Below are 26,955 nucleotides of genomic sequence, written 5' to 3'. Positions count from 1 at the left end.
TAAGGGTTGGAGCAGCACAGCCCATGGGGCATCTGGGATAAGCCAGTCCAGTATGCAGGCCAGCTCCAGACGAAGGTGTCTGTGCCCTGCTGCCTTTGGGAGCCACAGTCCCGGGGAGCACCAATCCAGCAGCACAGGGCCCGAGCTCCCAGGGCAACTAGTGGGACAAAGCCCAGGATCCTGCTTCCCCCCCGCCCCTGCCCCGCTCCCCCAGAACAGGCAGAAGCGGGGAGGGCACAGGACACCGGAACTCTCCTGCCACTGGATGCCCCCAGGCTGTGCAGATCAGCACACCCATGCCTGCCCCGGGAGCATCTAGGCCAGTGAGGACTGGGAGACTGCATTAGTTACTAGTGCAGAACTGACTCCAGAGCTGGAGATCTGGCCGCTGCCATTGTTGTTCTTCCACATTGCACCCTGTGCCTGGAAGAGGCAGGGCTGCCAAGGAACAAAGGCCTCACAGGATAAACAGCTCACACTGAGTCTGGCACCTGGTGGGGTGCAGGGCATCTCCCCCAGGTACATACACCTAAGAATCAGCACAGCTGACCCGTCCCCCAGAAGACCAGCTGGAAGAACAGGGGAAGAGCAAGTTCTTCACCAAGCATGCTGGAAAGCTCCAGGACCGAGGGAAATGATATACAGAACTAGAGGGTACCCCCCCTTATTTTCTTTTCTTTTCTTTTCTTTTCTTTTCTATTTTTTCCTTTTTCCACTACAACTTGTTTTTATATCAGACTAAAATTTTCCAGTATTTTTTCTCTTTTCCTACATTAACTACAATATTTTACCAGCTCTTCATTATAATAAGTTTCATCCTTTTTGGCTTTCTTATTTCTACAATTACATGTCTTAGATATATTTTCCACTTCTAGATTCCCTTCAACATACTCAATTTAATTTTGGGAGATATACAAGATATGAGTTTTTGTTTTGTGTTTTTTGTTTTCTCTGCCTCATTTTGCTCCACAATGTTGGAAGTTAATACCTTCTAAAGCATGACTAGCTTGCACCCAGAACCAAGTGGAATACCGTGCTGGATCATTCTGTGAGATTATATTCCCTCTTCATTCCCATTCTGCCCCCCTCTTTTATCTCATTTATATTTTGGTGGTCAATGTTGGGGCTCTCTACAAGTATTGCGGCTTTATATAAATTTGGGACTGAGCATCTTCTAACATACAGAACTTAAGACACTCAGAACCAAGAGGATCACCTTCTAGGATCCCTCAGGTAGACTACATCCTCCCTCCAATACAACTTCTTCCCACCACGACTTCCCAGTTCCCCCCTTTTTTTCTTCGAAAGTTATCTAGGTAAGTGGTGGGACCAGGTGGGTTGAGGACCCCTACTCTTCCACCATCTTGCCCGGCCTCCCATCAGCTTCTGTTCTTAAGCAAGGCATAGAAAGGTCTCAATGTGCTAGATGGGGAATAAAAGGTCTCCAGTAATCCAAAGGACCAACAAAAACCTGTAATTCCTTACCAATTCCAGGATTGGGAGGGCTTGTATTTTATCAATGACTGCCTCAGGCATTACTTTTGTCTCACTCATCCAGCTGATATCCAGGATACTAATTGACCTGGCCTCTGATCTGGTCACTATTTACTTCCCAACCTTGTGACTTTAAGTATACCTGTATGATGCAGCTGCTTGAGACAGAGAGAATAAATCATCACAAATTAACATCACCTATGTAATGATAAATTACCATCCTTTCTGGCAATATCTATTTTTCCAGACCTCTGGCTACCATCCTGTGACAAACTGAGACTATGGAGGTACCCTTGGGGCAATGCCTGGAAAGTCCATTGTCTCCTGTTCCATGTGAAGGTGATTTGGTCTTGGGATTCAAGTCCTAATGGAATGCTATAAAGGGGGCTAGATAGGTTCAGTACATAATGATCTGTCTTAATGAATGCCATGATTTTTCTTTAACATTAAGACTGTATTAGGTACCATGGTATGGATGGGTGGAGTAACTTTATTGAGTTCCCTATAATCCATTTTCGCTCACTACCTTGATCCCATTAGATTTTTTATAGGCCAAACCAGACTATTGAATGGAATTTGAGCAGGTCTGATCACCCCCACATTTTCTAATTCTCTACTATTGGCAGTGATTTCATCATGTCCCCCAAGCAGCTTATATTGTTTTACATTTATTACCCTCCAGGGAACTGGCAGCTCTATAGACTCCCATTTTATAGAATGACAGGTTTCATTACTTGAATACACAACCTGAATTTGCCTATAGTTGTAGTTAGATCTAGACCCTGTAAAACATCTATACCCAAAGTATATTCTGGAATGGGGGAAATAGGCACTCAAAAACAGCAGCCAGGAGCTACATTTTGGGTTTGTCCAGCCGCCTTAGGATTTCCTGGGCCAGAACAGTTAGCCATGGCAGCACCAGGGCTCACCCTTTTGTTTCCTGTGTTAGAAGCTATGATAGATCAGTAAGTCTCATGTGTCCATTGAAGGTTGACCTAATCTATTTTCATTCTCCAGGTCCCATTAGATTTTGTTCCAGGCCAAACTAGACTATTGAATGGGCTTTGAGCAGGCCTGATCACCCTTGCCTTTTCTCATTATGTAACAGTAGCAATAACCTCATTATGCCAGGTACCTTATATTCTTTTATGCTTATTACTTTCTAGAGGAACCAGCAGCTGCATAGATTCCCAGTTTCCATGACCCATGAGGACAGGTTTCACTACTCGAATATGCAACCTGAATTTGCTCTCATGGTAGTTGGATCCAGGTCCTGTAAACACCTACTCCCAAAATATACTCAGGTATGCAGAAAATATGCACCAAAAGCAGCAGGGAGGGAATTTATCAATCTGTAGGTAGACACTAGTCTGTCTGACCTTTGTAATTTGTCTCCCATAACACCAATTGCTTTTATTTCTCCCTGAAATATTGAGGGATTTCCATAGATAAGTATGCATTTACCAGTGTTTATTAGAGCTAGTAAAGTCTGTTAGTGTGAAACTAATAAATGGTTAATTCAACATGGGGCCTCTGGTCATACCTTATTGTACTCACTAGATGGAAATTTTGGCCTAACCCCTAGTCTCTAGTGGTAGAGACTCTGTGAGCAGAGGGGCTCTCAGGAACACATTCTGGCCTTTTTGAGCTTTCTTTCAAGGGAGTAAACTGCTTTCCCTTAGGCAATGCCTTCCATGGATTTAGTAAAACTCAATTGGATTGTTTGTCTATATTTCCTCTCAGTGTCCCAGATAATACTAGATCTTGTCACAATTGTTTACTAAAGAATCCGATGGCCCCCCTTTTGCCATTTTATTATTGTCAGCATCTTTTGTTTTTCTGTTTTCAACCTATTTCCCCTATGCCTGATTCTTTTGGTTTCATGTAAGTCAGCCAACTTACAGAGGCTACTATAGCAATGGGTTGATTAACCATAGGTGCAAAGACACATACTAAAGTCCCATACCATGCCCCAGGGCTGAGTGTATGATATGGTCTATCATATAAGAGGAAAATAAAAATTAAAAAAAAAGAGGAAAATAATTATTTGGTCCTCTAAAATGCTGAGTGTGAATGGCATGTTTCATTCCCAATTATCATAGAATTTCTTATAGAGGTCCAGTGCAATAGAAGGGAGGGAACATCCCTTTCATTAGGCCAGGTCATCTTAATGCTAGAGTTTTTATCCAATTAATCAAATTAGCTGAATGCTCATTCATGCCTGTGGCATATAACCTTTGTTGCAAGGCAGGTTGAGCAGTAACTAAGATAATTTTTAGCATCTTAGACCCTTCTAACATACCATCTGCCCCAATATCCCACCCTTTTAACATCCAAGCTGTCACCCCTTCTTGGCCTTTTTGCTTAAAGTGGCTTATTAGCTCTAATTCACCAGCAGACTATTCCCTTGTAGTCATTTTCTGACTTGGTGGAATTTATTCTATGTAATCTCAAGGTTCATGAATATCCTGGGTCTTTGTTTCAAAGGACATGACAGTAAAACATTTTCCTCCTCCATGATAACGTCCTCTTCATGAGAGTAGTCATTATTCCAGGGATTCCATGCTTCAGGGTCCCAATTATATCTTATAATATATCTTATATATCTTAAGATATAATAGTTTTCACTTTAGTGTATGGTAGTCAGCATCTTTGCCATCTTATGTGTCATAATTTCTTTTTTGTGTGTGTGTGTGTCATAATTTCTAAGCATTCTTCTGCTGTTGGATTCTTTTAGAGATAATGTCCATATTAGAGAACATGCCTGTTAAAGATGTGCCTGTACATCTTTCACCAAAGTCAATGCTTCTGTTAGTCTGTTCTTATTCTCTTTTTACTTATTTTTCTGCAGTGTCTCGTGGTGTACCTAGCAATGGCCAACCTACCACCATAATAGCTTATTCACTTCTCCATGCCTTTCCCCCACCATTTTGGATAGGATATCTAATAATCCCTTGGGCCATTTCACGGTATCCTTGTACTCATACACTGCTCCAAAATGCACCCCCCAAAATAGTTGAGTCTCCTCACATGGCAGTGGCTGGCCAGCGTGGGACCTCCCCTACAATGGGCTTTCCCCTGGTAGAGCCCCTTTATCCATGCTTGCTTTGTTTTTGTTCTCTTGCCTGGATCACCAACTGTTGTTGGAATGGTAAAGTGTCCTCCAAACTGAGAAGGCACTTTGAGACCAAAAAATGAAGCAAGCCACTCCATACTATTTATACAGTTTTACTGATCTGGAGATTGGGTGAATGATGATCCAGGTGTTTCACAGCTCTTCTCTGCAATGTCAGGACCTTAATCCACAGATTTTATAGAGCAAGGAGATGTGCAGAGATCATCATGGGGTCAGAGTATTTAACAGATCATCTATGCACCAGAATGTGGGAGGGGAAGAAACAACGATATCTCTACCAGTTGTCCAAACATCTTTAGGGAAGATCTGAACAAACCTGCCTGTATTTTGGTCAGGGGATACATTAACCTTCAAGGGGCCTGGAACAAATAGCCCTGAAGGAAATCATTGCAGAGACATTAACAAGATGAAGGACCAAAGAGTAGAATCAGTATTACCTGCACTCCTACACCTATACAAAATGATAGTTGAGATGCTTTGGTACATTGTAGAAGGGAGATTGATTGAAATGTTAGAGTCTATTTGTCATGTAACACTGCTCACTCACCTCAGAAGGGTATAGAGGACACACCTTCCACTATGACTGCAAGAAATAAATTTGTGGGATCCCTGGGTGGCGCAGTGGTTTGGCGCCTGCCTTTGGCCCAGGGCGCGATCCTGGAGACCCAGGATCGAATCCCACATCGGGCTCCCGGTGCATGGAGCCTGCTTCTCCCTCTGCCTGTGTCTCTGCCTCTCTCTCTCTCTCTGTGACTATCATAAATGAATAAAAAAAAATAATAATAAAAGAAATAAATTTGTGAGGGAAGTCCCAATATCCTTGAAAAGTTCTGTGGTCACTCTCCTCTACAGATGAGAGATTACAGTGGAAACTGCTGTCATTGTTGACATGGGATTCTTGTTTTTTTTGACATGGGATCCTTAAATGCAATGGGAATAACTGGATTCTGGGGGGCAGGAGCCAAATGGTGGCAATTTAATAACCAAAGATAAGGTGGATATAGAGGCTGATTTTAGGCAACATGCATGAGCAATGGAAACCTGCAAGGCAGAAGGGCCCACAGGAACTACCAAGTTGATGCAAACTGGCTCATTAAATGACCTAGACCCACCCTGACATAGCCATAGGCCTTAACTAACCAATGAGCTACTTACAACCAGGCACAGGTACCAAAAAAGGGAAAATTCCATACATTCCCATACTTCCCCACTATACACCATAACTATAGCCCCTCACCACAGCCCTGTGGCAGTCTCTCCTTTGCTGCTCTGCCTGCTGCTCCGTTGCAGTGTATTCAGTAACTTCTATCTCCTTTGTTCTGCCTCAGGTGACCTCTGTCACCACCACAGCTGCCAGTCCTTACTCAATTAGAACACGCCACAGTGGACATGGTTACTACAGTCGACAGCAGTCAATGCAGTAGTCTAGTCTGACTTGCAAAACCCTATGGCATTGGCTAGCTGATCATGTTGTCCCTAGGAGAGAAGTAGATGGGCTGGCTACTAAATTCTTACTTGATCTACATAAGCCGAAGAGTTCTAGGTCAAGCAGAAGTCTAACTTGAATTAAAAAAAAAAAAAAGTAAATATACTTTGGAGATGGTGAAGGAAATATGTGCACCAAATGGCAGTTTCCTAATTATAGTTTTCCCTTCTTTGTGGGTAATAGATTCCCAGCCCCCCCAGTGGATGTCTGAAACTTCTATACATGTTTTACCCTTGAACAGAGGTTTGAACTGTGCAGGCTCACTTCTTTTTTTTATAGTGTAGTTTTAATGAGTTAAACATAAAGCTACTCCCACATGCTCTTACATGTTTACAAACCCTTTTATCTAAATGAAAATGTCACTTGAAAGATGGATTATACAAAGTGTAGTTTCAATCAGTTATGCAGACGTATTCCAATATGCTTTCCTTTTTCTTTTTTTTTTTTTTTTAAGATTTATTTTTGAAAGAGAATGTGAGCTGGGGGAGGTGAAGAATCCTCAGACTTTCAACAGACTCTCTTGAGTGGAGTCTGAGGAGTGGCTTGATCCCAGGACCCTGAGATCATAACCTGAGCTGAAACCAAGTTGGCTGCCCAACCAACGGAGCCACCCAGGTGCCCAGCTCTATGCTTCTACACTAAGTTTACATAAATTTATACCTCAAAAATATTATTTGAAAGTTACAGGGTAGCATCAAGGTTTAAGCATATGGCTTATCTCCTATGTGTAGGCTCACTTTTATGTGGATTTTTCCTTAAGAATTTAACATTCTCTATTGTAAAAATACAGTACATAATATGTAGAACATACAAAACACGTTCATTGGCTATGTTATTAGTAAGGTTTCTGGTCAACAGTAGGCTATTAAGATTTTAGAGAATAAAGTTATATAGAATTCAAATGCGTGAGGTGGGGGTGAAGTTGGCATCCCTAAAGCCCACATTATCCAAAGGTCAACTGTACTGTTTTTTCCTATACATACATGATTAAAATTTAATTTGTAAATTAGGCACAGGATAAGGTTAACAGTAAAATAGAATGGTTATAAAAATAAACTATAAGGGAGCCTGGGTGGTTCAGCAGGTTAAGCATCTGACTTGGTTTTGGCTCAGGTCATGAGATTTGAGCTTCACATCAGGCTCTGTGCTCAGTGGGGAGTCCGCTTAAAGATTCTCTCCCTTTGCCCCTCGCTCCACTCTCTGAAAATGGATAATCTTTAAAAAATAATATACAGTAATAAAAGTTATGTGAATGTGGTCTCTCTCAAAAGGTCTTCTAGTACTCATTCTTCTTGTGAAGGAAGATAGTATAGTGCTTATGTGATGAGATGAAGGGGAAGGATGGGCATTGTGATGTAGCATTAGGCTACTGACCTGCTCATTTGTCAAAAGGATCATTTGCTTCTGTACTACTATTGCCTGAAACCGGAACAAGTGAAAAATACAGTGCAAAATGGGGAGGGGGACTACTGTACTGAGCATTTTCCCTCCCCTAATAACATGCCAAAGTGACATAGCTATAAACCCACATGAGGGAATTCCTTCCTCATAACTTGCCTAATTGTCTTACCTTTCCTTACTTCCTTTGGAATATAACTAAGATAAGGAACCATTTGGATGTCTGGACTATAAGAAATACTGGTAGCCTACTCTTCAGATTATAGTGATAACATTTGTTTCCAGCTCTTTATTTCAAGTCTAATGGCTCCTTTGAAATTCTTTTAAATGATAGTTGTAGTTTGGTACTTCATGACATAAAGTTTAAAGAAAACATCAGTTTAGACACATGAGGAGTCCTTTGCTTTGACAGACTTGAACCTTTTTTTAAATCTATTTTTAAAAAAATTTAAAAAAATTTTTATTTATGATAGAGAGATATTTATATTTTTTATTTATGATAGAGAGAGAGAGAGAGAGAGAGAGAGAGAGAGAGACAGAGAGAGGCAGAGACACAGGCAGAGGGAGAAGCAGGCTCCATGCACCGGGAGCCCGACGTGGGATTCGATCCGGGGTCTCCAGGATCGCACCCTGGGCCAAAGGCAGGCGCCAAACTGCTGCGCCACCCAGGGATCCCAACCTTTTTTTTTTAAAAGGAAAAAGCCATCACACTTTTTTCCAGTTTAGCACCCAAATGTTTCCTTATTTTGAGTTATTCCAGGATAATCTGTGAAGAGCAGTTAGCCTACTATTGCAAGATGAAGGAGTCCCTTCTCAGAGAAAACTTATGACTGAATGTGGGTGATTGTATTTTCTGAAAATGGCCATGGAAAAGGATACTGAAGGTTTTGGGGAATAAAAGGTTCCAGGTGTCCTCCATCTCATTCCCTTCTTAATGGATTATGGCTAGATTAAATATTTCACCAATTTATTTGTTATATTTTCTTACTTATGAAGAGCATGAAATTTTTAAGCACATGTATACAGGCAAAGATCTTTAACTTGCAGAATGTAGTGTATTTTGACATTTTTCCTCCTACATGTCTCCTGCAGAACAAGAATCATCCATAATCCACCCAAGCGTTTGGCATATTTCCTTTCCATCTTTTAAATATACAAATATATTGTCTCATTTGTATTTACTGCCTGTGCAACCATAGGCTTAGGCTGTTTTGATCCCTTCAAAGGTTTTTTTATTTTTTTTTAAAGATTTTATTTATTTATTCATGAGAGACACACAGAGAGAGGCAGAGACAGGCAGAGGGAGAAGCAGGGAGCCGGACATGGGGCTCGATCCCAGGTCTCCAGGATCATGCCCTGGGCGGAAGGCGGCGCTAAACCACTGAGCCACCGAGCCACCGGGACTGCCGCCAAGTCTTTTTTTAATTCAAAGATTAGCTAAGCCCAGGTTTGGCCTAGTGATCACTCATCCAGCTTGCTAGGCCGGGACTATTTCTGTAGTCTGTGCTCATCTCTTGTGGATCTTTAACACATTTCTCCAGTTCTTACCAAGTATCTGAGACTTGTTCATCATAGCCATTAAATTTACTTTTGCTAACATTAGGTAACAAAACTTCTCCTAGAAGAGTAATGTGGAAAGCCAACAGACTTGGCAGAACAAAGATAATACAGACTTGGGAACCTAGAATCTGGTCCTCTTTCAGCTGCAATGTAGTCACATGATCTTCACCAGCAATTCAAAGAGATTGCTTCAGTAACTAACTGGCTCTGAGGCTTTTATTCCATGACCTTGTTAGATTTTAACCATTTTGAGTCAAGAGGATCTCCTTTTCTAGTATGTAAAGCCTAAGAATCTGTATGTTTATTCACTTTCCTAAAGAGTGAATTGTTAAAAACTATTAAAACTTTATTAAAACAACTTACCTTTGTCCTTAGAGACTGTCATATTTTGTCAGATTCAAGGGTTGGCTCAACATAGCCAATGGGCAGCTGACATATTTATAACTAGAAGATGCTGAGGGCCAACCCAGTGTCCTCCTAATTCAGCATTGGTATATTCAGTTGTCTTTATTGCCCAATTATATTTCCCGACTACACAAAAAGTTAATGCATTGGAAGCAGAGAAGTTCCACCTCTACATATTGAATTAAAATTTATTTCAAAAGGCAAAGTTTTATATATCTTTTGAAAAAATGAGAAGTCAAAAGTCTTAGAATTAAGTAATGAGTCTTCAACGTTATAAAGCCATATATAACAGTAATTAAAGTAGTGGTAATGTTTTACCCTGATAAAAATGTCACAGAATTCAAATCACAACTTGGATCCTCAATGATTCAAGTGTCTTATCTTACACAATAAGAGTTTGGGCAGCTTTAAGATAAAATTCCTCCAGATATGCTGCCTTCAAGTCCTCTAATCTTGCGATCCATCAGCTCACACAGTGGGATAGCTGGCTGCTGTGGCAATTCCACAGTGGTTGTTCTGGTCTTTGGCCATTTTTACATAGCCATTCCAGCCCCATTCTGGACCCCAACTGAAAAGAAGAGCATATTTTTTCTTTTATGCAAAGAATTAAGTACACACTAACTTCATTAATAATAATAGCTAATACTTAAGGCTTTCCACTTACCAGGCACTATTCTAAGTGCTGTTACATAAGTATATTAATTACCATAGGTCCTTAACTTTTTAAGACAGGAAACTGAGGCAAAGCTAGAATTCCAATGTAGCAGTCTGTTTCTCTGCAGGCTATCTTAGCCCTCATCTCAATTAATTGATCCTGACAATCCTCAAAGCCTTGGAGAGTTGGGAAATAGAATAAAATGGCAGGGTAAGTGGTAACAGGAAGGACGCACAAAGTCCACTGGACTCTTGGAAAATCTTTTGGACTTAAGAGTCAGCAGTGGTTTCTGCTCAGTATACCTTGTTGAAAAACTGGGACACAGAAAAAAGGAAAACCAGCCCTTAAACCTACAGGTGCAAAATCCTTTATCTCAAACTCTTAGGGCCAGATAGGTTTCTGGATAAAAACAATTTCATATAAAAAAAAAAAAAAACCAATTTCGTAATTTAGAAATGCAGTGTTACAAATACATAGTAATTATTACAACAGGCTTGCTAAAGAGTCTTGTAATCAAGTATCAGTAAGTTTTACCTTTATAAAAATGTCAGTGTTCACGCTAAGTGGGAGAAAGACTTCTGGGATTTCGAAAGTAAGCTTTTTTTGGGACTTGAAATCAAAAACGGATTCCAAACAAGCATTCCCTTTCAATTTAATATATACAGCATTTCGAGTTTTATACCTGTTCTTGACAATCCAAAATTTATTATTTGAATCTGTTCCTTCAAAGCCATAGCCAACCACCAGAACACCATGATCTAGATCTTTGCTGCTGCAGTCTGGATCAAAATAAATGCCTAGAAGAGTAAAATTTGATGTCAGGGTAAGAAGCTCCAGGGAACACATGACATTAACTCACTCTACTACAGTTAAGAAAGACATCTCAAAATGCAATTAAATGTCATCAACGAACTCCAAATAAAGTCAAGTATTTACCAAAAGATTGTTATGGCTCATAAAAAGGAAAAAAAGCCAAACTCAACTCACTAGAAATCAACACAATTCGGTTAAATCAAAGATATTTTCTATCTATCTATCTATCTATCTATCTATCTATCATCTATCTATTTATTTAAAAAGATTTTATTTATTCATGAGACACACACACACACACACACACACACACACACACAGATGTGTCCCTATTTTCTCCTTAAAAAAAAAAAAAAGATTTCCAATAATAAGATCTAGTTATCGGGGCACGCCTGGGTGGCTCAGTAGTTGAGCATCTTACCTTTGGCTCAGGGTATGATCCGGTAGTCCTGGGATCCAGCCCTACATCGGGCTCCCTGCTTCTCCCTCTGCCTGTCTCTGCCTCTCTCTCTGTGTCTCTCATGAATAAATAAATAAAATCTTAAAAAAAAAATCTAGTTATCAAGGCTAAGGTTATTTAGCCACTTCCATTATTTAGCATAATCCTTTATATTCGTAAAAGGAAACGCCAGTGTTTATATTCTATAGTAAACATTTTTTGTAAAAGATATCCAACAATTGGGCAATAGTTACATCAATTGTTTATATTTACAGAATTACTTTAAAATCAGAAAAAAGGGCAGCCCAGGTGGCTCAGTGGTTTAGCACTGCCTTCAGCCTAGGGTGTGATCCTGGAGACTTGGGATCGAGTCCCAAGTCGGGCTCCCAGCATGGAACCTGCTTCTCCCTCTGCCTGTATCTGTGCTTCTCTCTCTGTGTCTCTCATGAATAAATAAAATCTAAATAAATAAATAAATAAATAAATAAATAAATAAATAAATAAATAAAGTAAAATTAGAATTTGTCATGAAAAAATGCCTAAAGCATGTCAAGTGGAAACATCACTATATTAAATGCACACTCAAAATTCTACTGGCTTAGAAAGCAGGACTCCAAACCAAAGTCAATCACGGTGTTTTCCAATTTTGCCTACCTGAATTTCCACAGTAAAAATACAAATACCCACCTGATTTGTAGAATTGGAAAGACTGATGGCCTGCATCAATAGCAACAGAGATGGGCCCTAGAGTTGCCACTGCTTTCATTAGGGCCTTCTCCCGTTGAGGGAGGTCCACAAAGCCAGTGTCATTGGCAGCAGAACACTCAGGCTTGTAGTTGCAGGTCTCTGTGTCCTTTTAAAGGTAAATGGAAAAGAACGGTGATCACTACCATCCAACTCCTGGGGAACAGGAGTTCTAGGACCTCAACTCAGCAGTTTGTAGCTTAATGATTTCCAAGTTGACTCTGTTGTCAGTCAACAGCAAAATGCTACTGGTTGATTTGAAATTGAAAAATTAGCAGATGTTTCTTCAGTGAAACCCTTAGGCCTACTTGTCCACAAGAAACTTCACTGTGGAGAAACTTGCATTATGTGCAGAATAGTGTATAAACTCTCCAAGTTACACATAGAAGTAAGAACAGCTATATGCCAACCATCTATTCAGAGAATTTATGCAAAGGCTGATAATTTATATGGACAGTTCTGTCAGTTTGCATCTAAACTGTGAATGCTTAATAAAATGTCATCTTTCAAAATGTTCAACTTTCAAAAGCAGAGCTTGAATAACAAGATAAGGAGTCCCATTTACCCTTCCAAGATATGGATAAGATTCCTCTGAGTCCAGGCCTCCATTGTCCTTAACATACCGGAAGGCGTTATCCATGAGGCCACCATTGCAGCCCTCGTTACCTTGAGCCCTAGAGCAGTCCACCAGGTTTTGCTCACTCAGTGGCACAAGTTTGCCCGTTTTCCGGAACATCTGTCCTTCAAGGGCCCCAGTTGCACTAAAAGCCCAACAAGAACCACACTGACCCTGAAAATAAAAAAGTTACCAGTTTACAATACAAACAATAGCTCATATACTTGAATACTCTTAAAACAAAAGAGCAAACTGATGGTACTCCACAGTCTACCAAAGCAAGGACACTAATTCCTTTTTGGCTCTACTCCTGGAGGGAGATCTGCTAAATATTATCATACCTGATTCTTCACAGGAGTTACATAGCCTTTCTCTCTCCAGTCCACTGATTTGGGGATCTCAGCAAAGAGAGGTTCTTGGAACATTTTCCCTTTCTTGTGCTTCTGCTTTTGAAAGCCATTCATCACCTGCCTGAATTCTTCATTGGTCTTTATGGAAAAGTAAATTAGATGTTGAAAAAGCAAGAGGTTATTTTGCTCAAGTACAGAGAGGAAGCACAAAACATTCAGCAATCTATGCCACACTCACCATGTCACCAAAGGCATTCATTGCCATTGTGAAGCCATGTTTCCCTTGGCTATATTCCCGATTATGCAGTTCAATCATTTTCATATTCTTCTCCCATACTGCTCTCCTCCATCCTTCTTCATTCTAGAGGTAAATATATAACTTATCTTTATTTCTACTTAAAACCCAGCCCATCCTCACCATGGGGATTTACAGACAGGGAGAAAAACGAGAAAAAACCATGGCGAGGGATGGCTTTATGCTTCTGGGAGCTGTTCAACAACCATACAACAGGAATTATGCCTATATCGTGCTCAGTAACAGGTGCCATGAAGTTATTGCCTTGGTAAAAGCTAACTTCTAGATGCTACTCTCTAGCTATAAATTCCCAACGGCAAGGGCCTTTCTCTTGGGGTCCCTCTGGACAGTTTCATGTCACTAACCATGCCATATAATCTCCTGTGCGTTGCCTTCCACTGGTACCACTGTGCATTTAAGCTTTGATCAAATTTTGGAGCTGCTGAGGCTATTCCCAAGCAAAGGGCAGTCAAGACGAGTGAAGGATTCATGTTTCAAAAACCTAATAAGGAAAACAAAACGAATATTTGAGGACTGATCCTTTAAAAAAGTCATCCTATTTTGTCCTGAGATGTTAAAGCAAAAACACTTAAAAACCATTTTCCCAAATATTTACAGGTCTGTGGAAGAAGGCTATGGATGTGGGTGGAGAAAAACAGGCCAAGGGCTTAAACAGAGGAACTATATATGACTCAGCCTTCAACTGAAAAACAGGCTGACAAGTGCTGTAGGAATTGAAATAGACTCCATTGTAATAGTGCAATGACAATTTAGGTTTTGATAGAGGTCTCAGAATCTTAAGACAACTCAGAAACTGTTGGTCCAAGTTATTTACTGAAAATACCGAGGTGACCCAGGAAATCTTATCAGGACACTTGTTCCCAAGTAGGGACAGGGATCCCCCAGGACTCAAGCAGCCCGTCACACCTTCCTTCCCAACTAACGTACAGCATGAGGTGAGACATGCCTTCGGACCTCTATTTCTTGAATTGAAACCTTTCTGAAAGGCATTCCCAGAAGGCAGACAGGAGTGCACGCGGTGCCCCCACCTCTGGCCTCGGCCGCCAACACCTCTCCGGTCCCCCAAATCAAGGACGTGCCCCGAGGCACGACGGAGTCCAGAGCTGCCAGTTCCCGACCCGCACAAAAGCGGCGCGGCAGGCGGGGCTGGGCCAGGGGGTCTCCGCCCCGCTCACCGCCCTCCGCTCGGGGAGGATGTTGACGGACGACCGCACAGGGCGCCGGGCCCCGCAGCCTGTGCCGCGGTCAGGCTGCCGCGAGCTCCCAGCTACCGCACCTGTGTCCGCCACGGCCCAGAGGCGCTCCGGTTCCCGCGCAGCCTAGGGCCTCCTGGTGGTCTCAGCGCCGCCCTGGGTTCCCCCAACCGCTCAACCCGCACTTCCCACCTCCAGGCTTACAGGATCCCGGCAGCGTCGACTTAGCCTCATCAACTCCAGGTAAGCAGATACTCGTACCCAGCGGGTCGCACCCGCCCCTCGCCCGAGCCCCGGGGTGGACCCCCGCTCCAGTCCCGGTGCCCGACGCGCTGGTTCCCACACCGAGACGCTGACCTGCGGCGCCCACAGCTACGCAGGCGAACCCCGCCGATCGCCAAGGCCCAGGAGTCTGGCCCAATTGCGCCTGACTCAGCCTTTAAGCTCCGGGAATTCGGCCTTCTCGGGCCCGCCCCCGCCGCCTGCCCGCGCGGCGATTGGCTGCGCCGACTTGTGGGCGGGGCCTCCGGGCGTGGGGCTTCCAGCGCGTGACGCAGCGCGGTCTGGACAGGTCCCGAGGCGGCTGGGGCCGGCGTCAGGGGGGTGGAGTATAGCGCCGGGAGGGGTGGGGGCGGGCTGTAGGGGTGGGATCCCGAGCCAGTGTGGGGGGCCCCGATGACGTCATGACCTCGAGGTCAGCCAAGGGCCTGCTTCAGGGGGGCCAGGGATAGCGCCGAGGGGGCGAGGCAGGGTGGGCGGGGGGGTGGTGTCCAGGGGCCAGCCTGGGGACCTAGATGGCGTCATGACCCCAACTCACGAGATCGGTGGGGGAGGTCGTTCTCGAAAGGAAGCTCACCAGCATCCCCCTGCGTGTCCTTTAGTCCTACAGTCTTCGGTTAAAATCTCCTGGAAGGCTGAGAACAGGATAGTCTGTCTAGTGGTTCCTGTTTATTCCAAGCAAAGCTGGGGCGGGTGGAGGATGGGGGATGCGGTGCCTCTCGGTTTGGGAAGAATCTGGAGGGGACTGGAAATCCCCCAAATACGGATGCGATAGTCAAGACCTAAATCCTTGGAAAGCGAAGGGACAGACTGGGTAGGTGTACACAAAGGCCTGGTATTTCGTAATGCTTCGCTCCTGTGTCTCTGCCTTCTTCCGTCTCCAGCCTTTCTCAAAAACAATGAAACAAATTATTTACAGGAAAATTTGGTTCAATGAAAAACGCTGTTGAGAAAGGTGGAAACTTTTATTTCCCTACACTTTACATTAGAGGTTGTTTGGTCTTTCTCAGTATCCAAAGTACTTCTCTTGAGCTATAAGGAATATGCTTTCTAACACATTGTCAGGGTGCTTCTCCAATGATAACAAGCAGTGACTAACATATATATTGTATGTATTGTATTCTTATAGTAAGCTAGAAAAAAAATACGTTACTAGGAAAATCATAAGGAAGGGAAAATACATTTACAGTATTCTAATGCATTTATCAAAGGAATTTGGATGTAAGTGAATTCCACATTTCAAGCCTGTGTTGTTCGAGTGTTAGCTGTATGTAGAGATTTAAGGAAATCAACAGAAATTGGTGCATGTGAATTTGCTTCTACAAAAGTTATCAATTTAATTTTAACTAAGTACAAAGTCAGACAAATAGATATTTTTAAAAGTCAACTTATTGGGCAGCCCCGGTGGCTCAGCGGTTTAGCGCCGCCTTCAGCCCAGGGCTGGAGGCCCAGGATGGAGTCCCATGTCGGGCTCCCTACATGGAGCCTGCTTTTCCCTCTGCCTGTGTCTCTGCCTCTCTCTCTGTGTCTGTCATGAATAAATAAATAAAATCTTTAAAACAAAAAGTCAACTTGTTAAAAATTTCATTTTATGTCCTTGGAAAGTAGAATCCTTTCCCTCTCACACACAGCTAAGGGCCCCAAGTTTTCAGGTAGTTACAAAAATGTATTGCATATGGCTGGACTTTGATTTTGCTGTTTTATCCTTAAAAAAAAAAAGTAACAATGCTGGTCAGCACAAGCATCATACGCAAATAGAAATAAATGAAGACCACCCACGAAACAAAAAGACAATTCCAAAAAAGAAAAGAAAAAGGACACAATTTTAAAACAACCAGAGTGAGGAAAAGCTTTAATTATGTAAAAAGAGGGAGGCTTCTGTTGTCATGGGGAAGCTGGAGGACGAATAACTAGAAATGGAACTTCATTTATGTGGTTGGTTTGGGGGAGAATATTTGGATTTCTCTGGTTTGTCCTGGGTTGGAAGTGGAGGCAAAGATAAATTAATAGCCATTCAGCAAGTCCTGACTGTTCTGAGACAGTTGCCAGAGAGGTTTCTTTTGTGGGTCAGAGTTCTTTGTTATGTAAAGTCTGGCCATTGTTTGCTTGTTTACTCAGTCAATCACAAGAAATCTAAATTATTCTAGCACGTGGGTTTTATAGTTGCCCTGGGGTCACAGCTCCATAAGATTGCACAGGGTGGAAAAACCTGCTACTGTGTGAATGCCTGCACCTAGGTAATAGCCTGGCGGGAGGCTGGCTGACTGGCAGGTGCTGCTCCAAAGAATGGCATCGCCTCTGCTTGATGGAATGTGATACAAACTCAATAGAGGAGAAAATGGTGTCTATGCTCAAAACATAAGATTAAATCAAGAGATATATAAATTCAGGAGAAATATGGGAGAGTCATTTAAGCAAAAGAGTGGAAGATATTGCTCCATCCAACTCATGACATGTACTTCTACATAATCTGTTAAATAATGCATTACAGAAATGTGTATTACTAACCATTGTGTCCATTTTCTTCTTATTCCTTTGCAAAATAACTTAAATGGGTGCTAATATTAAAATTGTCACATTTTAGTCAAGCAGCCAAAATTTAGTTCTGCCTTTGATAAAATTTATTTATCAGGATTTCCCAGTTCCTATTTAAAATGCAGTCTCGGGCAGCCCGGGTGGCCCAGCAGTTTAGCACCGCCTTCAGCCTCAGGTGTGATCCTGGAGACCTGGGATCAAGTCCCATGTCAGGCTCCCTGAATGGAGCCTGTTTCCCCCTCTGCCTGTGTCTCTGCCTCTCTCTCTCTCTCTCTCTCTCCCTCTTTCTCTCTCTGTGTCTGTCATGAATAAATAAATAAAATCTTTAATAAAATAAAATAAAATGCAGTCTCTGTGAAAGTATATTCTCATGTGCATGTCTAGATTTCTTTTTTTTTTTTTTTTCATGTCTAGATTTCTTTTGCTCACCAGTAAAACAGGATATAATTCATCACCTCATCTCTGGAAGTTTTAAACCATGGGGCAGTGAACAAAATCTAGGGTAATGGTATTCAAGATCCTGGGGCCACTTAACATCTCTCCTCAATATAACAACTACTCCAATTTGTTTAAATTCAATGAGCCAAGACTTACTCTTAAAAACATTATCCAGACAACTGTCTATTTGTAAAATGGTTTATTATAATTTATAATTTTATGAAAAAGAGCCTGTTTATGGTTAGATGTTCATATGAAATCATGTATGAAATAATATATATTTTTTAGCTACTGTAAACATTAAACAACCAGCCAATTTGTTAAGTAAATCAATTAAGAATTAATTAAACTCTTACTTTGTGATCATTGTCGTCTCAGGGTATAGTTTGTTCATTTACTTAGACATGTTCTACATGTAACTTCCCTACTAGCTTTTTTTTTAATTTTTTTTTATTTATTTATGATAGTCACACACACACACACACAGAGAGAGAGAGAGAGAGAGAGAGAGAGAGAGAGAGAGAGGCAGAGACAGAAGCAGGCTCCATGCACCGGGAGCCCGATGTGGGATTCGATCCTGGGTCTCCAGGATTGCGCCCTGGGCCAAACGCAGGCGCCAAACCGCTGCGCCACCCAGGGATCCCCCTACTAGCTTTACTGAAGCTCAGCATTTCCATTTTAAAATCTGATATTGACACCTGGGTGGCTCAGAGGTTGAGCATCTGCCTTCGGTTCAGGTCCTGATCCCATGGTCCTGGGATAAAGTCCCACACTGGGCTCCCTGCAGGGAGCCTGCTTCTCCCTCTACCTGTGTCTCTGCCTCTCTTTGTGTCTCTCATGAATAAATAAAATCTTTAAAAAAAATAAAATCTGGACAGCCTAGGTGGCTCAGCAGTTTAGCGCCGCCTGCAGCCCAGGGTGTGATCCTGGAGACCCAATATCGAGTCCCATGTTGGGCTCCCTGCATGGGGCCTGCTTCTCCCTCTGCTTGTGTCTCTCTCTGTCTCTCTGTCTCTCTCTCTCTCGTCTCTTGTGAATAAATAAATAAATCTTTACAAAAATAATAAAATAAAATCTGATATCAACTACGGTAATCTTTTTTTTTTTAATTTTTATTTATTTATGATAGAGAGAGACAAAGGCAGAGACACAGGCAGAGGGAGAAGCAGGCTCCATGCACCGGGAGCCCGACGTGGGATTCGATCCCGGGTCTCCAGGATCGCGCCCTGGGCCAAAGGCAGGCGCCAAACCTCTGCGCCACCCAGGGATCCCCAACTATGGTAATCTTGATTTTACAGCATATGAACACAGCCATTACCAGTATCATTTAAATGAAATTACGGCAAAGTGTCTTGATATAGAAGGTAACAAAGGTGCTGACCTTGTGGGATTTTTCCCACTGTCAAGACTATAATCCACAAACTCTCCTTTGGCTGCCAGAGGATCTCTTCCTCAAATCTGAAAAAAAGTCTTTTCATGAAACAAGAAGTATCAGTTTCTTATGACTACTATAACACATTTCCACAATGGGTTAAAAGAACAGGATTTTGTTCTCTCACAGTTATGGAGGGCAGAAGTTCAAAATCTCATCACTTGGGCTGAAAACCAGTTGTCACAGAACAGTGCTCCCTCTGGAGGTCTAGGGAAAAACCTGTTCTATCCAGCTTCTGGTGGCTTCAGCCACTCCTTGGCTTGTGCACATCACCCCAATGTCTCCCTTTTCTTTTGTCTAAGTCAAATTTCCCTTCACTTCCCTCTTATAAGAACCCTTGTGATTGTACTTAGAGCCCATCCAGATAATCCAGGATATCTGTCCCTCTCAAAATCCTTAATCACATTTCGAAAATGTTTGCTAAGTAATATTTAAGATTCTAAGAATTAAGATCTGATATCTTTGGGGACCATTATTTAATCAACTACAACATGGCATAAATAAAAACTAGTTTCTTGAGAAGACTGATTGAAACTTTTTGTTTAACATTTTTAGGCTGGCTTGACTAGGACAGCTAGGCCCTAAACTCTGTGTGAACTTCCCACTCAGAAAATTTGCTCACGTCCCTGACTACAGACATTTCCTGCCTTGACTCTCCTGTTCGTGCAATGTTTGGCACAGTTTTTTAAGGCTCGAGACTCCTACACAGCAGTTTTTAGTACCTTTTTCTTCCCCAACCCACCTTATATTTCCAGAGCCAAAAAAAAAAAAAAAATATTTCCAGAGCCACCAATTCCAGGATCTCTGCATATAAAAGCATTACTCACCCATCCTTTCCTGAAAACATTTCTGAGTTAGGCTTTGAGCATCTCCTTATGTCAATCGCCCCCATTAATACAGTCTTTCCTTACAAATGTAAGTTTTTGCATTTCCTCTCCTGGCACCTTGTGTCATTATGGTAGGTGGTCAAGACAGAGAAGACCTTTGTGTTATTAATAGTCACCTTGAACATACATGTGCTAGGGCTTTGTTCTACAGGATAGGCATCTCCATAGGAGAGTACCCAGCACTCCTTGGAGATTAAAGTGTTATTAGAAAGGATTCCTGCAATGATGATAATTGTGATGATCATGATGGTGCTGATGGTGACTATGATGAGGATACCAACAGCTAGATAACACTGAGGTACCAGGCACTGTTCCATGGAGCATGTTCTAGCTCCTCTATCATTCACTCTTTACAACAACCCTGTGATAGCAATTCTCAAACTTGAGTGAGCATCTGAATTACCAGAGTGCTTGTGAAACTGATGGCTGACTTCTATCCTCCGAGTTTCTCTTGCAGTGGATCTGACATGGGGTTTGAGAATTTGCTTCTCTAACAAGTTCCCAAGCAATGCTGATTCTACTGATCAGGGGACCCACTTTGAGAACCACTGTTCTAGGAGATGGGTGCTATTGTACACTCCATTTTACAGATGAAGATGGTCATGGTGGGGAGTGTACAAAATCAATGGTGATACAGGTTTCTCTCTAGTGTGAAGAAAGAACTTAAGTGTACTTTAGGACAGCAGGGCTTAGAAAAGGAAGCTGGACTTTGGGGGACTTTGCCCTCAGCCCCAGCCCCCATCACTTACTTGGCAAACTGAACTTTGGGTGCCAGAGGACAGCAGGAGAAGTAGAAAGTGAGCACTTATCATTTCTCTCATGTGCCTCAAAGTATTTCTTTTTCTCCTCAATAAACTGCTAGAGGCCATAAGTGTCAAACCTCTCCAGGGCCAGGCTCTCCTGCTTGGACTTCAACATAGGCTTGCCTGGCATTGGGCTGAAAGGAGAGGAAGACAGGTGAGCCATGCAGAAGGCATTGCTGCCCTCACTGGGCTGGGCCTCCACATCTTCCTGCTCCACCAGCTTCCTGGAAGGCATTTTGCCCTGTGCCCCCAGGGTGTTTCCTTGCTTGATCATTTCCAGAAGACAAAACTCTGTTACCTTAGCTATAATCAATTCATGTTCAAATTTAAGACTACCTCTGATGACAATGCTTCAGTGACTCATGGGTTTTGAGAAGCTCAGGTATTTAAAAAGTGAGGTTCATTCATTCACCAATTCTAGAAACACATGTGTAAATTATTCTTTTTTAAAAAATTTGAGACCATAAAAAGGAAATAAAACTGTGCAATCAAGGACCCCCAATTTCCTATATGCTCTCAAAAACCAAAACCAGAGAAATTTTTTCAATAAAAGCTTTGATAATTTTGCTGAGTCACTGACTCCACTCTGGTGGTTTACATTTGTTTTCTCTTTTGTCATGTGTTCCCTCTCTGCCCTTGCCCATCCACCACCCACCACCCAACAGTTGCTGCCTTCTTATCTTGGTTTTATTGTCCTCAGAGCAGACCTGTAACTGTGGTCTTGAGTACATGTAAACTTTATTCTTAAATCCATAGCATCCACTGAAGAACCTAGCTTTTATTTTTGAGAACTAACTCACTCTCTGAGTAAAGAATCTGATTTTTCTTCAAGATTGCTGCTTACATGGTCAGATAAATGGCATGTAAGAGTTCAGTATAGAATAGACAGTTCTGATCCAAGGAAGCAACAACTACTTCTTTTAAAGATTTTATTTATTTATTTGAGAGGGGAGAGACAGAAAGGAAGAGAGAGAGAGAGAGAGAGAGAGAGAGAGAGAGAGAGAGCATGCACGAGTAGGGGTGATGGTAGAGGAAAAAGCAGACTCCACACTAACCAGGGAGCCTGATGCAGGACTCAATCCCAGGACTCTGAGATCATAACCTGAGCTGAAGGAGATGCCTAACTGACTGAGCCACCCAGGCACCCCAACAACTACTTCTTTCAAATTAACAGAATTCTTCTTATTATTATTAACAGAATCCTGTGCCAGGATGGTATTCTTTTACTCTAGGAGGATAAATCAGGCACATTGCAGAATGCACAAATCCCCCCAGTGTGTAGCCCCACTGCCCACTGTATTAGTAAGGCTTAGAGCCTGGTTGTCCTGCCTGGGTGCTTCCTTGCCCATCATCCCAGGTTTCTCATCCAGGGAGCAAGATCACATAAGGTGGCGATTCCAAAGCTAATTAGTGTCTACTATGGATATGGCATGTGTGTTTTCTAAATCCATCCACCTCTCTGCACAGTGCCCTACACCCTGGCAAACACTTTACCGTTTTATAAATTTCCATTGGCTCAGTGTAGAAGCTATTGACATGCAATGCTTACTGATGGTATCCAGGGATGGTTTGCATGACTGTAGAAAGTAAATGGAATCTGACTGAAAAAATTTGGGAAGTAGTAAAGAAGAGTTTCTCCAAAGAGGGAGATGGAAGTAGATGATAATTTGAATGACATGAGAAAGTGTTTTCGTTGTATCAGGAGGACAAGCAAAACTAAGTTACATGTCTTGTCTCTCCAACAAAAGTGTTTTGAGGGACAAAGACTTTGTTTAATAGTATTGAGGTCCCCAGAATGTGATGAATATCATTGCAAATATAAATATCACTGCAAAATGGCGAATATTGGGCTAAGAGAGGAATTGTTGCCAATTTGGGTAAGCTCCCTGGGGACCCTGGCACTGGGCTCAGAGCTCAGCGTCTGGTGTACTTGGGAGACTTCTCTTAGGACACAACCTAGATCCTCCTCACTGTCCTTGAGATGCTTAGAAATGCCACAAGGAACTTAGAACTACCTCTTTCCTTAGACAGTCCCTAAGACAGAAACTAGCCATCAAGGATCTCTTAGGGCCTGAACACCCCAATCCTTAGGGTGCTGCTAGAGTCCACTTAGGCAGTATAAGAGCTCCCTGTGGGTGGCCATTTGGGATGGTAAGCCAAGTGGCTACTATTGCTCAACTGATCCCAGGGAAGGGAGACCCTCTTCTGTTGTTCCACTCCTTTGTGAACATTTTATTGAGGATAAAAAGAAATAGTTTGAGGCACATGAGAAAAATGGTAAAAATGAGCATCGAGGTTAAGACTCATATTAATCAAGTGTTTAATCCAGTGATTTCCAACGATACTAGCATAATAAAGTCATTTGGTGTAATATTGTATTTCCTCCTGTTGAGGACTCTGAAGGAAGCTTTCTGTAAGCACAGTAGGGACTTGCCATCTAAAAACAGATGATTTAATTGCTTTGCCCAATTTATGAAAGGGAAGAAAATTGGAGACTTACCTGAATTTCATTTCTGTTTTATCTTTTTGGATTTGAGAAGTGATAAAAACTCATTAATACTTTTTCTTTATTATTTGGTTGAGGTAGAAGACAGAGCTGATAAATAAGGATGTTTGCTGTAAATACTAAACTTTGATAACCCAAATTACAGAATATCACAAAGCTCCTATCACAAAGCTTAAAATCTTTTAAAGTTAGAACCATATCTGCATTAAAACAGTCAATGGAAAAATGACAGGCCAATAAAAGAAACAATTTCTAGTACTTCTGGACCCAGTTTACCACCCAATTGCACTGTCTTTGGAATGTAGATAACTCCTATCTCATCTTTGGAAGGCATAAACTTTGCACAAATAATTTACTTTGTCCAAGCCCTGGTTTTACCCACTATAAAATGTGGATAATACTAAGGACCTCATAAAGTTGTATTAAAAATTAAATGAGATAATATAAGTGTTGATATAAAGAGCCATTTATAGAATTTCTACCTTGAAAATTGACATGTCTTTGAGAAATAATTCAATCCAAAGTCACACTAACATTGCAGAAAAAATTGTTGCCATTGCGATTGTGTACTGACCATGCTTAGGGCTTTGATCATTCTTACATATCTAGAATCCTACTGTAAGGCATTAGAGGAGTTTGTAACTTGATTCAGGGAAAACAGCTCTCAATAACCATAAAACCATGGGAGCTGGCATCCTTCCCATTCCAGACGGTCCTCTGCCAGATTTCTTCCATTTTTTACCTTATTGTCCTAGGAAGCCCTCCCCTCCAGGGATTCAGTTGGACTTATGAATGCATTTGAAATCCTCTAAGAACAGTTACGGAATCGTATAATATGCTTCCTTTCCATTTGAGGAAAAGTGGTAGGCATGAGACAGGTCTTAAGGAGTTGAGGCTTACTTTACACAGCACTGGCTCAAAGTGCCAAGCCTGAGCCAAGAGTGACATGAAAGACTGGCCCTTGTCCTTACTGCTAGCTCTCTAGCCAAGTCTGTGGGATTGAGTGTCCTCTCCATTTCTTCCTTTGCAAATGACCTGCATTCCGTTACTCCTGGGGATACTGTATAAAGTGTTAAAAAGGGAAGGGCAGGGATCAGGATAATGACAGTACAATGGCTGTGATGTAGTTTTGGAATGTAGATGAGGTTTGGTGGGGTGGGGTCTGGAGCCCACGACCAAGAAAGAATTCTTGAGATGTCTTTGGTGCAAAATGGTGGTTTTGTTAAAGCCTGGGGACAGGACCCCTGGGCAGGAAGAGCTGCTGCCCTGGGGTTGTGAGGGGTGGCTAATTGTATACTTGGGAGTTGGGGGAGGGCAAGAAAAGGGAGGTTTTTCAAAAGGACTTTCATGTGCTAAAGAGGACTTACAAGGTACTGGAGCCCTTGCCATTGTCAAGTTAAGGTTGTTTTTCCCTCCAGCGAGGAGGAGGTGTCGAATCAACATTAAGACATTTGGAGCTTCCTGGAAGAACATTATACTCTGCCTGCCTCAAGTATTTGTCAATGGGCTGCAGGTTATAAAGACATTTTATTTTATCTACATTTCCTTCTGGAAGTTACGTTATTGATAAGAATGCTTTTTTCTTGTAAATCTCTAAGACATCTATCTGTAAATTGAGGGAGACTCAAGTCTTGCTGGATTATAAACTTTATAAATTTTACCATTTGTTTTTCCTTCCCTTAGCTTTAGGGCAGCCAGGAGAGCCTGAGGAATGTCATACTTATCTCACCTGGGGCGGGGGAGGGGGTTGTGGGGTGTCAGATCGTGCTTTGTTCGCAGCTTGCATGCTGCTCCCTCATCAGCTGGATTCAGGAAATGATGTTTTGCCACTCATTCATTCTATGAGTCCTTACTAAGTCCCTATTATGTCAAGTCCTGTGCGGAGGAATCAAAGATGAATGAACACTGACACATTCCCTGCACTGGAGGAGCTTACATCCAATGAAGCAGTAGGTATGAGTCAAATATTCCCTTTGGATAATATATAGACTTGTGCTTTCTTTCTTTGCCATTGACCTAAAAGTCTTGCCAGCTTCTCATTTTGTGGGTCCCCAAATAGTGAGGTTTCCATGTAGCTGTCCCATCCCCTGACAGAAGGAGCCTGAGAAACTATAGCAGCCTCCCCTTCTCCAGATTTCATAAGGAAAAAGAGAAGGCCTAAACAACATAAAATAAAAGACATTCTGACCACGGCTGCATGTGCTCATTTGATCATGGATCAAATGAGCCTTGTTGATTCAGGTATTTCTGCCCAAACTATATGGCCCGTTATCTGTCACTTGATTCAGTTCTAGTTCATTTGATTGTGACCTGCTGTCTGGTCTCTATTTTCAAGATGTCATCTCATTGCACCATTGATCCTAAGCCTGTCTGCGCAAAGAGTCCCTGTGGCGACCTCACTATTAACCTTTGCAGGTCCTCCTGTGTTCGCAGAGAAAACAGGTATTGGTATTCTAATCTGAGAGAATAGTCAGAGGCATATGGTACAAACTTTGAAGTTTTAACCAAACCAACATCAGTATCTTAGAGTTCTTTCTCAGGAGGCAGAATGTTCATCTGAATGGAATGGGCACAAAATCCATCCCCTGCCCACCACCAAAGGAAATGGCAAAATGTCTAGGATCCTAAATGGCATCAAATAATATAAACTCTTCTATTTTCAACTTAATACTATGGCATAGATATCTTTCCATGACAATACATAGAGCATTCCAGTGTTCACCCCTACCATGACTTCAGTACTCTCCTTTTCTCTTATTGATGAACAGTTAGTTTTTTTGTTTTTCACTTACAAGCATTACTGCAATGAATATTTTTGCACATGTATCATCTTTTTTAGAGAAGGGGATAGAGAGAGAGTGAAAGAGGGACAGAGAAGGAGAGAGACAGAGGTAGGGAGGAGGGGCAGAGGGAAAGGGAGAGAGAGAGAGAATCTCAAGCAGGCTCCACACCCAGTGTAGAGCTGACATGGGGCTCGATCTTGCAACCCTGAGATCACAACCTGAGCTAAAATCAAGAGGGGGATGCTTAACCGATTGAGCCATCCAGGTGCCCCTTGCAACATGTGTCTTTATGAAGGTGTGCAAGTATTATAAAACTAACTTCTGGAAATGGAACTACTTACTGAAGTTATTCCAATGTGTCTGCCTACCTGTAGCAAATGAAAATGTTCATTTCCTCAGAATTTGTAAACCATCTCATTTATAAGCAAAATGTGATCTAATTGCTGCTTTACAACATTGAGAACCCAATATGCCAGAGATTTACATACACGGTTGGAATGGACTTAATTATTTTTCACAATAATCACATGAGGCAAGAACTGCTAACTGATTTACAATTGAAAAACAAAATGTGAGATAGCTGTGTGCCCTTAGGTAAATAAGTTAAGCACTCTGTGCTTCCATTACCCTAGTGGAAAAACGGAAGTGGTAGTATCGTGTTTATTACATAGATGTGATGGTCAGTTT

General features: G+C 42.0%; 1 protein-coding gene across 4 annotated transcripts; it reads right to left on the bottom strand.

Annotated features, from left to right (window-relative positions):
• Positions 1-9,649: 9,649 nt before the first annotated feature.
• Positions 9,650-15,064, bottom strand: CTSV (cathepsin V). Of its 4 annotated transcripts, none has more exons than XM_055311736.1 (8): positions 14,963-15,064; positions 13,757-13,893; positions 13,335-13,457; positions 13,088-13,234; positions 12,696-12,920; positions 12,074-12,239; positions 10,817-10,931; positions 9,650-10,047 (listed from the first exon to the last, which is right to left on the bottom strand). In XM_055311736.1, the coding sequence occupies exons 2-8, from the start codon at positions 13,880-13,882 to the stop codon at positions 9,948-9,950; spliced, it is 1,002 nt and encodes a 333-aa protein (XP_055167711.1). In that variant the 5' UTR covers positions 13,883-13,893; positions 14,963-15,064; the 3' UTR covers positions 9,650-9,947. The 4 variants fall into 4 exon arrangements, with proteins under 4 accessions (XP_055167711.1, XP_055167712.1, XP_055167710.1 ...); XM_055311737.1 differs by lacking the exon at positions 14,963-15,064 and adding an exon at positions 14,798-14,956; XM_055311735.1 differs by lacking the exon at positions 14,963-15,064 and adding an exon at positions 14,810-14,956.
• Positions 15,065-26,955: the final 11,891 nt, after the last annotated feature.

This window comes from Nyctereutes procyonoides, unplaced genomic scaffold (genome assembly GCF_905146905.1).
Source record: "Nyctereutes procyonoides isolate TBG_1078 unplaced genomic scaffold, NYPRO_anot_genome, whole genome shotgun sequence".
NCBI lineage: Eukaryota > Metazoa > Chordata > Mammalia > Carnivora > Canidae > Nyctereutes > Nyctereutes procyonoides.
This window is presented reverse-complemented; position numbering and strand designations above follow the sequence as displayed.

Coding starts and splice junctions, on each gene's coding strand:
- CTSV (XM_055311736.1), bottom strand. CDS start 13,882: ATGAATCCTTCACTCGTCTTGACTGCCCTTTGCTTGGGAATAGCCTCA. Junction 13,458..13,756: donor ACAGGAGATTATATGGCATG/GTTAGTGACATG, acceptor ATTTACCTCTAG/AATGAAGAAGGATGGAGGAG. Junction 12,240..12,695: donor CTTATCCATATCTTGGAAGG/GTAAATGGGACT, acceptor TACCTTTAAAAG/GACACAGAGACCTGCAACTA.